Below are 19,206 nucleotides of genomic sequence, written 5' to 3'. Positions count from 1 at the left end.
AAGCACTCGCTAGTCTAGTTATTTTCTTATCCACTTTTAATTGGATACGACAAAATTTTTCAAAGGGGTATGAAAAATTCGGGCTGATGGTGGCGGGGCACTGCGGCAGAGATTGCAGTGAGAAAAAAAAATATTTTTGCCAAATAACTGAAGAAATACGATTTTTAAAAAATAAATGCTTCTCTCAAGTAAATTAATATTTGACAAAAATTATTTTTTCTCTCAGGGATATATTGATTTTAGTTGGGAATAGTGAGAAATGAGTTTGTTAAAGTTGAAATTTAATTCAGTTTGGAAATTTTAGATTTTTTTTAGGATTTTTTTGGGGAAATTTGGGAATTTGTGGGATTATTTTGGGGGAAGGAGTTTAATTATGTGAAATGCGTGATTAATTCATTAAAATGAATTCTTTAATAAAAAATATATATTCAACATTTTTTTTCAAAATTTAAAAGAATTTTATTATTTGCAAGACAATTCTGTAAATTTTGATTCGATTATTCCAGAAAAAGAAATAGATATGTTTTCACTGAAATTTCTAATAAAACTTGATGTTGAAGTTTCCAGTGAAAATTAATAAACTTAAGCATTTATTTCAATCGAATTACACGAAATAAATGATTAATTGATTAAAAATAAATCCTTGAACAGGAGATAAAACAATTAACATGATTTTAACTTAAGACGTGTGACGAATCTAAAATTTTGTGCATGGAATTGTTGAAATTTCATTAAATTTACTCATAAATAAAAGAAAATAATTATCCATCTGCCGCACGTGTTTACAAAAATGTAAAAATTTTCTTAAATTTCCTTGTTCGCTAATTATTTCCCATTCGTTAGATTATGAAAACCCAGCAATTTTAATTCTAGATACATCCCCGCATACCATTCGCGTTTAGTTCATTAATCCCACCTCGAATCACCAGTAAGCAACGACTATCCATTACGCACGGAGATAAGAAACACATGCAGTTGTCCGAATGGAAATAGTCTGATTGTGAGCTCCCAAAGGGCGACTGCACTAGCCCCTCGATACCATTTGAATGCCTATCTCCCCCTGAATTTCAGCTGATTAGGGAGATGCCAGAGAACATAAAGAAATGAATGGAGCAAATGCTGGAGTAAAAATTGACGGGAGAATTGAAATCGCGTCCCGGGGACGGCATCCCCTTTGAGATATTTGTCCGGCATGTCGGAACGGTACTCGTCCATTTTATCCACCAAACAAACCCATACGAGAGACCGAAGAGGGCTGATGCTCTCTCAAAGTTGCGACTACCTGTTGCCCCCACCCTAATTGGCTCGATTTATGTCTCCGAATCGCTCGATACAAACGGTTTGTTTCTCTTTTGTACTTGCGAGGTAGTTCTTATCGTTTTTATAAGAAAATGGTGGACTATTCCACTTTTCTTGCTCCACTCCCTGGTGACGTAATCTACTATCCCCTGATTTACCAAAGAGCATTATCCAAATTTTTGTTCTCTTCATTTTAACATTTTCATGTGTAAACATCTCAGCCCTCGTTATCGAAATTTTGTGGTAGAGTAATCCCTGGTAAATCTCATGTAACGAAAAACCCAACGGAAGTTGCGCAGTCGGCCACTGCGCATGGCGGGAATTCGATGCGCACAGGCATGTGTTCATGTACTACGGATGCAGTCTCGAGTAAAGGTGCTCTCGCTGTCGCTACAATGCCCCAATATCAATTGAAATATCTCGAAAACTATTAAAAAGTCATCGAGACGTCCAGTGTGACAAATATCGGGAATTTCATAACAAATAAAACGGTTTTCAACTCACACCTCTACGAATCGTAGTTCTCAGGATGTGGACGTTTGTGGATAGGAGCGCCCCACGGTGCACGCGCTCTCAGAAACTGAAGGTCTTAAGCTACTTAATTAAACAAATGATAACATCTCGAAAATCATAAGTCGTAGATACATGTGTAAAAAACCATTTAATTCATCATAAAAACCTTCTCAATAATTACACCCCAGCATCATTTTCATATTTTGATATTTTGATGTGTGAACATCTCAGCCCTCGTTATCGAAATTTTGTGGTAGAGTAATCCCTGGTAAATCTCATGTAACGAAAAACCCAACGGAAGTTGCGCAGTCGGCCACTGCGCATGGCGGGAATTCGATGCGCACAGGCATGTGTTCATGTACTACGGATGCAGTCTCGAGTAAAGGTGCTCTCGCTGTCGCTACAATGCCCCAATATCAATTGAAATATCTCGAAAACTATTAAAAAGTCATCGAGACGTCCAGTGTGACAAATATCGGGAATTTCATAACAAATAAAACGGTTTTCAACTCACGTCTCTACGAATCATAGTTCTCAGGACGTGGACGTTTGTGTATAGCAGCCTTAAAGCTACTTAATGAAACAAATCATGACTGAAGCCGATTTTACTCCTCAGAAAAATCCCTCGATTTTCCACGCTGCATGTCTCCAGTGACGAACTCCTCATCTCTAAACTCGAGACAATTTCCACACACGGCGTCCCTCACATTAATTTGGCGACATTCCATCGCAATGCAGATTAGACAGGTCTCGTTGACACTCAGCACCTGCAGCTCTCCCGTCCTTCCGTTTTACTAATTATTTGCCTCCCCACCTCATTCCGTTCCTTTAATATCAACGCCACGCGGGAGAATGTATCGGCTAAAGCTGCATGTGAATTATTCACTCATACGCACCCAGCCGTGTATTGATTAATTCACCCGAGGCAGTTGCCGCACGGATGGTACCTCTCGATGGCTTTATCCCACATGACCATCAGGCATTCGTTAATTTTACATTTTATTTCATTTATTCCGCGCCTTGTTTTTCATTGAAAATTAACAAGGGCTGTGGACTTTGCATCTATCCGCACATATATCCGAGAATATCGAGTGATCCCCGGGAATGCCTTGACCATGCCGACGGCATTTCCAGGTGTGGTGTGGAGGATAAAAAAAATATTTATTCCGCGAGGTCATTATCCACTAACTGCACTCGCATTTTTCCCCAATGCTCATTTTTCCTACCATTCAGTGGAAAAATGTCACTCGCGCATGAATACTTCATCCCGGGGAGTACAGAACAATTCATTTCAGTAGCGAAGTGGTAAAACGATTTAAGTCGATTTTCACTATTGGCCAGTTTTTAGTGAATATCTCGGAATCTAAGGGAGATAGCTAAATTTTTATTGCAACCTTTCTTATAGCACTCAATTTGCTCAAGAAAAACGGTTATTACGAAAATTCCATTATCTCGTTTAGATTCGGAGATATTCTGCAAATACTCAACTAAGAGATAAATCGACTAAACCGTTTACCACTTCGCTACTGATTTGTCCAAGCACTGCAAATTCATTCATTTAATTAATCTCGAATCATTTTTCAATTATTGGATTCGCATTTTTTTTTTACAGCGGCGGAAAATTCATAACTGTCGGCGACAGAATTCGACTGCCCGATGACGTCACAATGGGGTACATTATTGAGCATTTGTTGAAGAAACAATTGACAGTGGTTGAGCAATTCCACTCACACTTGGAGCCTATGAAGTTTCTCAATGAGGATACCTTCCATGAGCAGGTAAACAATTATTTTAACATTATTTTCTTTGCAAATGGGCATTATGAACTTCACAATTCAGCGAGAATATTTTTATTGTAAAAAGAAATTTACATGAATGCAGAAAAAAATTGACTAAATTTGTCGTCATGGGTTTCTGCATTTTGCTGGGGTATTTAATAAAGAAAAATCATGATTTTTGAAATTTCACTGGAAATTCAGTGGAAATTCGATTTTTTAGCGGCGGGAAAAGCAATTTTTTTCCACTAGCTCGAATTTTTAATGAAAAAACAAATATTTATTACAAAATTACTCAGAATTCCTGATTAATTGAAGATTTAAAAATATATTCATTTGACTTTTTCTCAATTAAAAAATTGAATACCAAAACATTCATTTACAAGAATTTTTCTTATTATTAATAATAATAATAATAATAATAATTTATAACAATCATAGTAATAATTGTTATTATTATAAATAAATATTTATTATAATAATAATTATTATTACTATTCAAGTTCATAATTAATTAATTATAGATTAATTATTATTAATCCATAATTTAAATTTATCACCTCATAAAATTGGTAATTGTCACTAACGAAATTCCTCTTGAAATTTTGTGGATCCCTCAGTGAAAATTAAGCAAAAAATTGCCAAAATTGCATAACTGAAATCATCTGTTAAATCCAAAAGAAAATATGAAAATTGCCAACCGTTCGTATCCCCGGAGTTTATGATGAACGACAACTCGACGGGTTGTACACTAGTACCTTGTAGGTAAAGACCTTCGAGCGATCTCATCGTTACTCAAGTGGCGTGTCTCGCGCCAGGTGTCTCACCACTCTTTGACTTTAGCATTCACGCAGCGCTCTGCGCGTATAATGAAGAATAAAATTTTTATGAGTTATATGTACACATCAGTTACAATTTTTTATGCCTCAGCATTTCAATGTACGTTGTTTAGTCAATTTTTTTTTCTCGATATTTTTGTTAATGATGGATATTATGATTTTACTGTGCTATAAATAACGAGATTGGAGGGGTAATGAGTGAATTTTTGTTTTCATTGGACTTCAGGTATCGTTCAGCTACTCGAAGGATCCACGGGACGAGTGGAACGTTGTTAAAATCGATGGTTTCCGTCTCAAGGATGATCCTAATAGGTAATTTCGCCTTTTTTTTATTCGCTTTCTAGCCCTCCCTTTTGCTTCCCGAAAGTTTCGAAACAGGTTTTCGGTGATTTTAAATCATTTGGAGATGTTCGGGTGCAATAACTCGTCAATAGTATTTTCTTCTGTTGTAAGAAGAAATTAACGAGTTCAGGGGAGGTTCACCCCGGGGAAAGACCTTTTTCATTTTTCATCATCACACGGAAAAAAATTTTTTTTTCAAGTTTTTTTTTCTCGAAAAACGCAAAAGTTTTTTTTTTATCGAACTGAACCTCCTCTTAATTCAGAAATAATGATTGATCTGAATGAAGTGATTTGTTAATGAAGTCCTTTTCCTCGTTGCTTAAACAATTATTCAATTCTAACTAACGGAGTTTCAATTTGGACTAATAGAACATTTATTCGCATTTGAAAAAGTATTTATTTAAGGCGAGTAAAAACGTTAATAGAGTGAAAGTTCAAATTGAAGTTTTATTGCGAGCGATTCAAATAATTTCGCTCGTGTGATTCAAGCAAACCGTTCCCCCGGGTGAAGCCCCCGGGGCTACACTGTCAAAGCTAGCCGAGTGGAGCTATGGAAAGCTAAATAACGACGAGTGTGATTATTAAGTGGAAAAGTGACCGCACGAAAAAAAAACCGGGGAGCATTGTCAAAGACACACATGATGTGCAAACAATGCTCGAAGGAGTAAACAGCAAAGAGTCATACAGAAACCCCTGAGGATTCATTTCCCATTTTTTCGTCGAAGTTATGTAGACGCACAGCTGTTCTATTCATGCCCTAATATCTCTTCCACAATTTTAGAATTATACTGGGAGGCTATGCCCCTTGCCGGCTCCGCTCGCCAACTTCCAACGACCCCCATGACCCTTATTTTGACCCTCATGAATTTCATTCTGACCCTTATTTCAACCCCCATGACCCTTATTTAGACCCTTACTGTAACCCTTATTTTGACCTCAATGACCCTCATTTTGAACCTCATAGCCCTTATTTACTTCCTTCGTGTGACCCTTGTAGCCCTTAATCTAACCCTTGTGAGCCTTACCCTAACCCTTGTAACCCTTAATCAACCCTTGCGACCCTTAGTCTGACACTTGTAACCCTTAAGCAACTCTTGTGACCCTCGTGACTTTTATTTCCACCCACGTGGCCCTTAATTCTAGAGTCGTAATTTCGGGTAACAAATTTTCATAACCAGAAGTCGATTTAGATTTTGATAATATAGAGAGAGCCCCATATGACCCTTTATTTCGACTTCCGTGGCCCTTATATAGACTCTACTTATAATCTTTATTTTAACCCTCATGACCTTTATTTTGACCCTTATTTACACCCTTGTGATCTTTAATCTGCCCCTTGTGATCCTTAATCTGACCCTTGCAACCCTTAATCTGACCCTTGTGAACCTTAATCTGACCCTTACAACCCTTAATCTGACCCTTGTTAACCTTAATTTGATCCTTGCAAGCCTTAATCTGACCCTTGCAACCCTTCATCTGACCCTTATGGCCCTTAATATGACCCTTCTAACCCTTATTCTGACCCTCATTATAACCCTCCTGACCCTTGCAACCCTTCATTACTGACCCTTAATTCTAGAGTCGTAATTTCGGGTAACAATTTTTCATAACCAGAAGTCGATTTAGATTTTGATAATATAGAGAGAGCCCCATATGACCCTTCATTTCGACTTCCGTGGCCCTTATATAGACCCTACTTCTAATCTTTATTTTAACCCTCATAACCTTTATTCTGACCCTTATTTAGATTCTTGTGATCTTTAATCTGACCCTTGCAACCTTTAATCTGACCCTTATGACCCTTAATCTGACCCTTGTGGCCCTTAATATGACCTTTCTATCCCTTATCCTAACCCTCATTATAAGCCTCCTGACCCTTGCAACCCTACATTACTGACCCTTAATTCTAGAGTCCTAATTTCGAGTACCAAATTTCCATCCCCAGAAATCGATTTGGATTTTTATAATCTAGAAAGAAAAATATATTTTTTCGAATTTCCTTCGTATTCAATCGCATTTAGCGCCCGAAAACGAAAACCAAATTTAGTCGAAGAATCATCCACTTAATTCCCTTCACGTCGAACGCTGTTAGATTCTCGATCGCGTACTTGGCGGTACGCACTACCGCATTATTCTCAACAATCACTCCAAGTTTATCAGAGATAGATATTTTATTCTGCAAACCATCGAATATATTCAGAGAATAAAAAAAACTTGAGTTTCTCATTACTCTATCCTGAATAATTGTTTCTCCACCAGTCCCTTTCTACTCGCTGAAGGCGTCAATTATTTGAATTGCGATGTCCCAGAAGAAGGTCGCTGTATGATGAGAAGTAAAACAAAGGGGAAAAGTGACAAGTGAGAGGTGCAAGAGGTGTGGGATGAGAGCATTCATACACGAGGCACATGAATATTTTTTTCAGAACGAGACTCATGATCGATTATATCTCCATAACTTCTAATTGACTCGTTTGCAATCAGCATTATCCCGTAATTAATAGTGATTGATATTCGGTGGTGCATTCACATATTAAATTTCCCATGTTTCAGATTCAGATCAATCCACTGTCGATTATTTCCCCACGAGACTGACTGCCCCAGGAGATGATCAGGGCTTATTATTTATCGACAACATCCAAAGAGGACAATTAATACAATTCTCATTGATATCTGAATCAATTAAAATAACTAGATTATTTTGAGTTTTAAAATGTTGTTAAACAACTCTTTGGACCTGTAAATATGTAATTTTACACTGGAAAATACTCGTATCTTCTCATCGTGAAATCGTGATACTTGTAAATACTTTTGATGAGAGAAGTGCGAGAAATATTTCAAGAGAATATTTATATAAATTTATAGCGTGAGGATGAGTTATCATACTGTCAGAGTTCTACCGTTAACAATTTGATTATTTATGTTTTTTTTTTAAATGCGAACTCCGAACTAGTCTCATTATTGAAGCAGACAGCTCTACAATGTGATATCTTAGTCTGTGAGGGAATGCCTGATCGTACGATTTTTTCTTTTTCTTCATTTCAGTAGCGAAGTGGTCGAACGGTTTAAGCCGATTTTGGCTATTGGCCAGTTTTCAATGAATATCTCGAAATCTAAGGGAGATAACAAAATTTTTCTCATAACCTTTTTAGTAGCACTCAATTTGCTCTACAAAAAAGATTATCATGAAAATTTTGCTATCTCCCTTCAATTCGGAAATATTTCTGGAAAACTCAACTGAAGACCAAATTGACTTAAATCTTGTGACCACTTCGCTACTGATTTTATATCTACACCTCTCGCTTATGTTCTTTCATCTTTCTTTTACCTCCCGGATGTTCTCTCCGTCTGAGTGAGAATGGGGGGAGACCCATTTGGGTGTGCAATATGTAACTGTTGCTTTGAGACTATTTTCATTTTGAAAATTCAGTTTTATTCTCGATGCGATCGATGAACGTGAGACATATTCGAGGCTGATTCAATGGGAATTCATTTATATTGAGTATGTACCAATGTCTTATTAATTTCTTTTGTTGAGAATAGTTGAGAGGAACTTATTTTGTAATTAATGATTGTTAAAAAATTGTAAAGTAACTCGATGATAATGACACATAAAGAATTATTTAGTAACGGAATGGATTATTATTTTCCCTTTGTGAATTTTTTTCCAGTCTATGAAATCATTGTTTATGTTTATATTGTTTCCTCATATGGATTAGATTTTGAAATCATCGCCAACATCGAATGATCTTCTGGACTGAAATATGCGCTTCGACGCTGTTTCGTCAGCTTAGGCTTTCGAATCGAAGAGAGTCGAAAGAGTTAATCGATAGCGGACCCCCATCTGCTAGCGCGTTCACGAACCGTCTGACTCCTGGAGGATAAGGTAGGATTCTGTTCTGCATATTTTTTAAACAATTATAATTTTCAAAATTTGTTTCCTTTTTCCGTTAATTTAACTTAATTTTTCATGATTTTATTGAAATCAGGAATCAGCAAAAATTGGTACTCAAACATTTTACAAGAAGTTTACCGTAAATTGATCAAAGATATTAACTACACTAATTACATTACTAATTTCACTAATTACACTACACTAATTACACTACTTTTTTATTCAAACTAGAACATGCATGTCAGAATAGTAAAACCGTACCATTTCTCATTTTCATTAATTTTTATCTCAATAATAATGCAGGAAAAATGAATGATTTCAATTAAGTTTTTCACAATGAGAATTTAATTGTTGAATAATTTATTCAGAATTGTCACAATCCTTTGCATTTTCTTCTTTACTACTCTTCTATGTATTTTTTTTACGGACCTGTGTTATTAATTTTTCTATACATAACTGTATTTAATTTTTCAACAGTTGAAAAAAATTGAGGTATACAAAAATGTATATGCATATATAGTATCTATTATATAACATATTATATAATTATATAATATATAATGAAATATATTATTATTATTATTCTTATTATTTATATATTATATAATATATTATATGCATATATTCTATCTTATATATGTATTTTTTTTATAACAGTAAGAAATGAATTTCTCTTAGTTTTACAATTCCTGTAAAAAAAAAGATTACAGTTCATAAAAAAATTAACATAGACATTATATTATATTACTTGATAAGCGGAATAGAGACTTCAAAAATCGTTACGCTAGATTTTTTAAAAGTGGAATTTAAAATAATTTTTAATGCAAAATTATAATTAATCAATTAATTCTAAAGATCTGAATTTGATTTTTCAATTGATCTAATAATCATCATTCTTGCGAAGTTGATTGATGATTTATAAAATTTTTGAAAAATTGAAACTGTTGATTGATAATTAGTATAATAAAATCGGAACGATAAAATAATTTTAATTCTGTACTACGATTTTAATTATTATTTTAATTATCTCTGATTAAAATTGATGAGAATTATTTTTTAAAATTATTGTTCAGTGGAATATTGAAATTCATTTGCGGAGTTTAATTAATTATTTAATTATATCACGTCATTTTATTCCAATCGTATGACAAAAATGATTTAACATGTGAGGCTGCAGATGTGCCCTCTACAAAACTTCTCGAAAAAGATAAATCACAGAGTTTCATACTTCCGTGCAGTTTTCCATAAAAATTCTCAGGTATAGTGCACGTCCAAATAGCACATCCAGCTGCATATATTGCATCACGCCTGAGTTGTTTACTCGCATGTGTATAGGAAGAGAGGTATGATGAACAACTTTATCTAAAAATGGGAATTTCGGTCGGTTTGATAGTGCCATTTGCTGAGTATTTTCATCGTGACATGAAGGGAATCAAAATACTTTTATTTTTTATCTATAATTTTAGGAAATTATTAAAAATTCATTGAGAGTTCAGTAGGAATTTTGAGAAGAGAGACATTAAATGCGATTTAGGGGTGAATAAATCATAAAAATTTCAAACTTGATTACAAATTTAACTAGGCGCTAAATTTTTGTGCAGCGGGAAGACGAGAAGTCTGAAATTTACCCAATTTAGAAAATATAAGAATATATTGACCTGAATTTGGTTGATTTCTGTTAATTTTTATGAAATAATTGAACTAAAATTCACAGTTTCCCCTGATTTTGCCATCAAATTGTGAATTTTCAATAACGAAATTCCTTCAATACTCAGTGCTGCTGAAGTAATGATCAATTATACCTCCATAACTTCTAACTGATTCATTAACAACCACTATTATCCCATAATCAATACTGATTGATATTCGGCGATGCATTCCCATATTAAATTTCCCACACTTCAGACTCAGCTCAATCCACTGTCGATTATCCCCCCACGAGACTGACAGCCCCAGGAGACGATCAGGACTCATTATTTATCGACAACATCCAAAGAGGACAATTAATACAATTCTCATCGATATCTGAATCAATTAAAATATCTAGATTATTTTGTGTTTTAAAATGTTGTTAAACTCTTTGGACCTGCAAATGCGTAATTTCACACTGGAAAATACTCGCGTCTTCTCATCGTGAAATCGTGACACTTGTAAATACTTTTAATGAGAGAAGTGTGCACCCCCAATTATTCTGAACAGTCAGACCTTATCATTGCACCCAAAAAAAAAAAATTAATTCTCACCAGTACAAACCGGTACTTGGGGGAAGTTCACTTTTGAAAAGTTCTAAAAATACTCGCCCCAAGTACATTTTGTGTCCTTGGGTGAAGTACCACATCTGCCGATCGAGTAGAAATGGTACTGGGAGGAAGTAGTATCACTACTTACTGCCAGTACTTTTAGTACATGTCACAAGTACCAAAGGTACTGGTGAAAAGTCACTTTTCAACTTCTCTCAAGTTCTTTTGGGACTTAATTTCAGTACTTCCAATTGATTACTTTATTGAAAAAAGTGAATATTATTACCGGATATAATGGGCTTTCTTACGCATTTTTGTAAATAGAAATGTTCAGCAGATGATATTGTGTAGGAAAAATCAATAGATTGCGATTTTTATAGATGCTTTCGAGAATTATTGATATGCTTTCCAACCTACAAAATTTCAATTCGTTGAGATTTTTGTTTTATGTTGTTATCAACATTTAAAAGGCTCCGAAACATTATTTTCAATTTCTTTTCAATTTTATTACTCACAAAACGGGAATTATTTGGATTTTTGAATTTTTGACGAAATTCGGTTTTTAGAAGAGGTAGAAAAACATTTTTGAGTTCTTATACTCAAATTATATTGAGTTTATTTGGTACTTTTGAAAAGAACCAGCCAGGTACTCAGTACAAGTAATTTTGTTACTTAATCCAAGTAACAAAATACTTGTGACAAGTACTGAGGTACTTCTCACCAGTACACAGGTACTTGACGCATGATACTTGCATCAAGTTGTTTTATAACTTCGAGGAAGTACAAAAATGTGCCTTTTCCCCCGAAACCCCTTACTGGGTACAAGTACTTTTTCTACTGATCAAAAATCCTTTTTTTTGGGTGTAATAAGGATAAGGAATAGCGAATTGTCCCGAACAATTAGGAACGATCCCCGAGAATCAATTGCGGTGAGCCGACAGGAATTACGGAAACAATGACAACAGCAAGTGCTAATCCACTTGGGAATTTGTAACCTAGGCCGAGTGATGCGGTTTCGGCCCATAAAGAGAGCGAGCGAGAGGACGACAGGCGGTAGAGCCGAATCGTACATTGGTTTTTAGTAAAAGTTTGGCTCTGCGATGCGCTCAACTAAAACGAGGTCGTGTCACCGACAATGTGACCCATATATAGGATGTCTCCTTCTTTTTCTTCCACTCTTCTTTCCACTTGCACGCTGCGTCACTCTATGCTGTAATGTGCACTGCTCCAGTTTTTTTTTATGATTTTTTTGCCTTCTGTGTCCCCTCGTTTTTTGCTTGTTTTACACTCGCAATTACGAATTTTCTTCGTAAGTACTTCACTGTTGTATCACATTCCAAGTTGTGTGACGGTAATAAAGGGTATTATGCATTCAGCTTGATATGAGGTACTGCATCAGTGAGTGACACCTTGACTTTGAAATAAACAAGTGGAAAATTGTTTTCGTCCAAATATAGTTTATATATTTTTTATTTAGTTATAAATTGTAAATACAGTTAATTTAATTCGATTCTGAATGAAATTTTTATAACGTTGTAGTTTAAATTGAATTTAATGATTCATTGAATTCAACATTGGCCCAACGCTGAGGTAATGTTGACAACTAAGGTTGAGGCAACGTTGGCGGCCAGCGTTGAGGTAATGTTGACAGCCAACATTGTCCCAATGTCGGCAGCCAGCATTGTCCCGACGTTGACAACCGAGGTTGGGGCATTGTTGGCTTCCAGCATTGAGGTAATATTGACAACCAAGGTTGAGGCAATGTTGGTTGCCAGCGTTGAGGTAATGTTGAGAGGCAACATTGCCCCAATGTTGGCAGCCGACATTTCCCCGACGTTGGCAGTCAACGTTGCCTCAACATTGACAGCCGACATTTCTTCTCATTACTAATTATTCAGTTATTAATTTATTACTAAATTAATAACTGAGAATCGCCGGTCATCCGGATCTGTCGTCATTCCATTCTCTGTAATTATTTATTAATTACATGTCCGTCCACATTATTTCACTCAAGGTAACAATATAAAAGAACAAAAATCATAATTCCTTGAGGCACATTAAAATCTCGCGATTGAACCAATGCTTCATCATTCGCTTGAGGTGTCCATCTCCCCCGGACTTACCCTCTATGAAGAATAACGACAGCCGTTGGAGGGGCAGCAGCGAGGGAGGACCGCGGTCGGAGGTCGGAGTAGAAGCGAGAAGAAAATTAGAAAATGATCTTTTGCAACTCTCCCAATAAAAAGCCATTAACTTACTCTAACCTTCGGAAGCTTTTCACCAAAGCTCCATGGTACATCAGAAAGCCCGGATGAGCAAAAAAGAGATTGGATGGAGCCCTGTACACCGTGAGGTATTTCCTGCCTCGAATAACAATATAATCGCTCACCACTTTTTCCCGCTCTCTCGAATTTATCATTCTCCGCACTTTGTCTATTTTTTTTTCTTTGACGTTATGGAGTCGGAAAATTGTGTACTAGAGGCGACACTTTCCCGCTGGCACTAGACTGAGAGAAAAAATTGGGTCTGCCGAGAAATTATTCGTTCCCCTGAGGAGATCGTTTGTCGTGTTGGATCAATTGACTTGCCATACGCCCAAAAAAAATTACTTCTCACCAGTACAAACCGGTGCTTGGGGGAAGTTCACTTTTGAAAAGTTCTAAAAATACTCGTCCCAAGTACATTTTGTGTCTTTGGGTGAAGTACCACATCTGCCGATCGAGTAGAAATGATACCGGGAGGAAGTAGTATCACTACTTACTGCCAGTACTTTTAGTACTTTTCACAAGTACCGAAGGTACTAGTGCCAAGTCATTTTTCAACTTCTCTCAAGTACTTTTGGGACTTAATTTCAGTACTTCCAATTGATCACTTTATTGAAAAAAGTGAATATTATTACCGGATATAATGGGCTTTCTTACGCATTTTTGTAAATAGAAATGTTCAGCAGAAGATATTTTGTAGGAAAAAATCAATAGATTGCGATTTTTATGGATGCTTTCGAGAATTATTGGTATGCTTTCCAACCTACAAAATTTCAATTCGTTGAGATTTTTTGTTTTATGTTGTTATCAACATTTAAAAAGCTTCGAAAAATTATTTTCAATTTCTTTTCAATTTTATTACTCCTAAAACGGGAATTATTTGGATTTTTAAATTTCTGACGGAATTCGGTTTTTAGAAGAGGTAGAAAAACATTTTTGAGTTCTTATACTCAACTTATATTGAGTTTATTTGGTACTTTTGAAAAGAACCAGCCAGGTACTAAGTACAAGTAATTTTTTTTCCTTGGCCCAAGTAACAAAATACTTGTGACAAGTACTGAGGTACTTCTCACCAGTACACAGGTACTTGACGCATGATACTTGCATCAAGTTGTTTTGTAACTTCGAGGAAGTACAAAAATGTGCCTTTTCCNTTGGATTTTTGAATTTCTGACGGAATTCGGTTTTTAGAAGAGGTAGAAAAACATTTTTGAGTTCTTATACTCAACTTATATTGAGTTTATTTGGTACTTTTGAAAAGAACCAGCCAGGTACTAAGTACAAGTAATTTTTTTTCCTTGGCCCAAGTAACAAAATATTTGTGACAAGTACTGAGGTACTTCTCACCAGTACACAGGTACTTGACGCATGATACTTGCATCAAGTTGTTTTGTAACTTCGAGGAAGTACAAAAATGTGCCTTTTCCTCAGAAACCTCTTGATACTGGGTACAAGTACTTTTTCTATTGATCAAAAGTAATTTTTTTTTGTGTGTAATTTTCGGAGTAGTTGTTCTCGAGAGACATTTACATTATTTATTTTCTTTATTCATTTTGCTTGTTGAAATCAATAGAAAAATTAACATCGTTCCCGATAAAATTAAGTTAAATAGAAATCAATTAAGCTATTCCATAATTTCCAACAAAATCGAGTGATTAAATTGTTTAAATTATTGTCGAAATGAATAAAAAAATGCCAAATGAATATTCTCGCAAGAATATTTATTTGTTTGCTTCCGGCAAACAATTCCCCCCGAAACAGAATCTCTAACGCGAGCCAAGCGCTGAAACTGATGGGATGACTCACGAAGTTTGACAATCGACACGGCAAACGCGAAGAGTAATTAGGTTTTTGAGGTGACGCGGAGAGAACGTCGAGTCGCATTTACCTGGTGTGTCCAGTGGTTGAGAGGAGGCTTGCGACCACAATTGATGGGAGGGAACGAGTGTGCCGCCAAGCGGAAGACGCTCGAACTGTTGTGGGAGTCGACTGAACTTGCAAGCACCCACACACCGACGCCAACTACCACTGGGGCATCGGCTTCGGGCCAATGCTCGCGAGAGACGAGTCCTCCGGTTTCTCGGGGAATAGATGCCCCGCATCAAGATGCGAGATGGACCATTTCCTAACATGCGAATGTGGAAACTTTTCCAATTGTATTTTTCAGAGGGTTTTTGCGCTGATGCCCCTGATACCGAGAGCACGGAGAGGCTGAGTGCTGGGGAACATGAGCTGTCGGGGTTACGACATTCGTAAAAAGGGGGGCTGTCGTGAATATTTAAAAGTATTGGGGGAAGAAAGTCGAGAAGGTGTGGGTATCGAAGGGTGAAATGGCCCTTTTCGGTTATTTAAGGGGATATGAATAAACTTCAGTTGAGAAAATTCTCTCTAAAAAAGCATCGACAGTAACTCGGATGTGACGGGTCTCTCGAACGAGTGGAGAAAGTAAGGCGGTTTTCATGAGTACAATTGTCCTGCGTCTAATTTTCATGAAGTCCGCCCAACAAACGAAAGAGAATTGAATACCATTCTATGAAACATGAATAAACGAATCACAATTGTCCAAATCATTTAGGTCGGAGGAAAATCGAATAATTCTACTTTCTTAATATTGCGTTTACTAATGTTTTCTTCGAACAAAGTTGATTAGAATTAATAGCTAGAATTATGAGATTAACTCACATTTTTGACGTTAAGGATAGGAGAATCTGATTGCAATATAGTGAAAATGATGATCGATTTTTTCACTTTCAACAAATAATATCAATATCCCAATGCAAAATTTCTGATGTGAATAAAAAGAAGCTGTGACTCAATATTCCAACTGAAGTTTTCATTTTTAATTTGATGCTGATAGCACGAGATGACAATATTCTAAGCGCGGAATTATATTGATGAGATGAACAACAGATTAATTGAATTACCGTGTGAACTAACTAAAAATTGATAACAGTGTGGGCACGCACCTTTAGCAGAGTATCAACAAACATTGAATTCCAGAAATTCACACTCTAAAGTGTGTTCTAGAAGGAATTGAATTGTAATTATGATTAAAGTCTTATTCCGTGAGCATAGGAATTAGAACATGAGGAAATCACTTATTGCAATATGAAAATTTAACAGCTGATAAATTGGGACATGTTATTCTCATCGGTCGTATTGCTTTTTACAGTGAGAATGATTGTAAACAATTAATTGCAAAAGGAATATCAAATCTAGAAAATCAGTGATAATAATTCCCATGAATTCTAATTTTCAGAATTACTAAAATAATGTGAAATTAAAAATCCAGTGGATACATAAAACTGCAGATTTGCATGAATTGTTCCCCAATCATTGAGCACTCGTCTCACATCCATTGACGCCAGCCGATTTCAATGCAAAACCACCCACAAACCTTTAATTGTGAGTTCGTCAATGAAATCCGAGAGCTCGATGTATAGACCTTGAGAGGTCTCTACAGCACGGAAGTTTGCACATATAAAAATGACGGGAAATAAAGGGAAAAACTCACGCGCTGATGTATAGGTGAGACTCTTGAAAAAGAATCGTCGTTCCCATGAAGGACTTCTCGATTGAACTCAGCGCCAGGCTCTGTATGACGGAGCACGCGCCGGGCCCCTGCAATGAGCGTCAGAAGGATGGAAGAATGAAAAATACGTCATTCTGCCCGGAGCACACTTTTTTTTCCCACCATTTCACCCTTCTCTGGCTTCTTGTTTTCCGATCTAGCTCAACGTCTTTATCCGCTGGACGAAAGTGAAACTTCATCTTGTGCGGTATAGGGGTACCGTAAAACTGCTGGGAAAAACCATTTCCCTGGTTCATTTCAATCATTCTGATGAATTATTTCACATTTTATTGCGTAACAACATTTTTTTATTTTTTTCCCTTGACCTCGGGAATTTGAAAGTTGCGAGGGATTATTTAATTCTTCGGAATCATCTCTGGAATAACTGGAACCAACATTGGGAGAATGTTGCCTACTAATGCTGTGGCAATGGTGGATATCAACGTTGAGGTAATGTTGGCTGCCAATATTGAGATAATGTTGGCTGCCAATATTAAGATAATGTTGGCTGCTAACGTTGAGGTAATGTTGGCTGTCAAAGTTGGTGTAATGTTGTGGCAATGTTGGATACCAACGTTGAGGTAATGTTGGCTGCCAAAGTTGGTGGAATGTTGGGGTAATGTTGGCTACCAACATTAGGGCAATGTTGGAACAATGTTGATGGTCAATGCTGGGGTAACGTTAGCTGTCAACATTGCGGCAATGCTGGATACCAACGTTGAGGTAATGTTGGCTGTCAATATTAAGATGATGTGGCCTGCTAACTTTAAGGTAATGTCGGCTGTCAAAGCTCGTGCAATGTTGTGGCAATGTTGGCTACCGATTTTGGATGCAACCAACATTGAGGTAATGTTGGCTGCTAAATATTGAGATAGTGTTGGCTGCCAAAGTTAGTGCAATATTGGGATAATGTTGGTACCAACATTAGGACAATGTTGGAACAATGTTGATTGTCAATGCTGGGACAATGTTGGCTGTCCACCTTGAGGTAATGTTGGCGGTCAATGTTGGAACAATGTTGACAGTCTACGCTGGAGTAACGTCAGCTGCATCCTCATACAAATTCCATTCGGCAGCAAAATGTTAATTTATTAGTAAAAATATATTACCTACATTATGACAAAAGCACTTTCCCACTTGTTCCAATCCAATCTTCAGAAATTGACTGATTTTCATGAATTATTAAAGGCGAGTGGGGAAAAATGGAGCGAAATCACGTGAAATCTTCATGTCGAAGTCACGGTATCCCTCAATCATTAAGTCAACAACCGCTCGTTTGAAAAATCCACAAAGTTTAATTTTCATGTTAAAAGTCTCGACTATCCACCTGCATCTGCAACCTTTCCCAGGATTTTCACGTCAAATGCGCTTATTCGAGACGTCAGCATATGTATAGTTGGCGACCTGACGTACATGTGTTACCATACTTTCCTCAGGGAGTCCATTGCATTATATATCTCGCTGTGATCCCATCGGTTATTGTCGAGTCAATATTCGTGAGTGCATCGTAATAATGCACAAAGCGGTCAGTGTACTGCAAATCAGTAGATATAGCTGTTGCAAACACGTTTGTGCACACGGGTTCCATTGGAAATCGGCTCAACTCACTACTCGAATATCGAAATGGGGATGTACTTCTGGGAGTTGGATGTATGCGCAAGACATTTTAATTCGAAGCAGTCGGTTTATGAGTCGCGAGACCAGCCGAAGGGAATAGCGTGCCCGACGTATAGAGTGATGCTTCTTTTGACAATTTAATTTTAACAACGATTATTTATTATTTATTTAACGATTATTTTGCACATCATTTCCTTCTATCATGTATAATTCATTGTTTATTTAATTTTATTAAATTGAATGAGATTTCTTTTCAACTCATTTTGTCAGATTTTCAACTCAGTTGAATGTTATTATCTTCATTATTCTTATCATCTTTTTCTTCTATATAACCGATGGTCTTTTTTACGGTTCTATCTCTCCCCTCAGCCCTTCAATAAAATGTAGAAAATTTTTATTTATACATACTTGAATGAATTTGAAATATCACATTTGAAGAAACCATCAGAAAGCTCACTTTCAAGGAAATTCATGAGAAATTCGAAATTTTCAGAAATCGTCATAAAAATCAAATCAACCAATATAGCTGTCGTAATCATCTTTTAACTTCGACTTAATGGCATTAAAACAAACATTTTAAGCTATGATTGAATTCATTTGAAGCATGATATTCAAAGATATCCCCGGAATTCTGATTTTCAAAAAATACAAAATTTTTGCAAATTTTCAAATTAATCAAAATAACGATTATTGCTATCGCCTTCATCTTCGAACNCAGGTATGTTGACAGCTCGTTGCAAGTCGTATGGATGCGGTACTGTGGATTCTCCAGCGTCGCGTGATCGATATGGAGGGGAGTTCGCTCAGTCGAATGGCGCGGGGTTTCGCTTCGGCGTCGCGCGCTCCGGTGGGTC

General features: G+C 36.4%; 1 protein-coding gene across 2 annotated transcripts in view; it reads left to right on the top strand.

The window, feature by feature from the left end:
* Positions 1 to 7,855, top strand: part of LOC107044117 (fringe glycosyltransferase) — an 88,784-nt gene extending 80,929 nt beyond the window's left edge. For both annotated transcript variants that reach the window (XM_015265882.1, XM_015265874.1), the window contains exons 7-9: positions 3,425 to 3,590; positions 4,653 to 4,738; positions 7,319 to 7,855. In XM_015265882.1, the coding sequence (XP_015121368.1) occupies positions 3,425 to 3,590; positions 4,653 to 4,738; positions 7,319 to 7,376 (310 nt within the window). In that variant the 3' untranslated portion in view covers positions 7,377 to 7,855. The remainder of the gene's footprint in view (positions 1 to 3,424; positions 3,591 to 4,652; positions 4,739 to 7,318) is intronic.
* Positions 7,856 to 19,206: the final 11,351 nt, after the last annotated feature.

Source organism: Diachasma alloeum, unplaced genomic scaffold, assembly GCF_001412515.2.
Source record: "Diachasma alloeum isolate Michigan unplaced genomic scaffold, Dall2.0 Dall_scaffold_00180, whole genome shotgun sequence".
Taxonomy (NCBI): domain Eukaryota; kingdom Metazoa; phylum Arthropoda; class Insecta; order Hymenoptera; family Braconidae; genus Diachasma; species Diachasma alloeum.
Note: the sequence above shows the minus strand (reverse complement) of the source record. Positions and strands in the feature narration are given on the sequence as shown.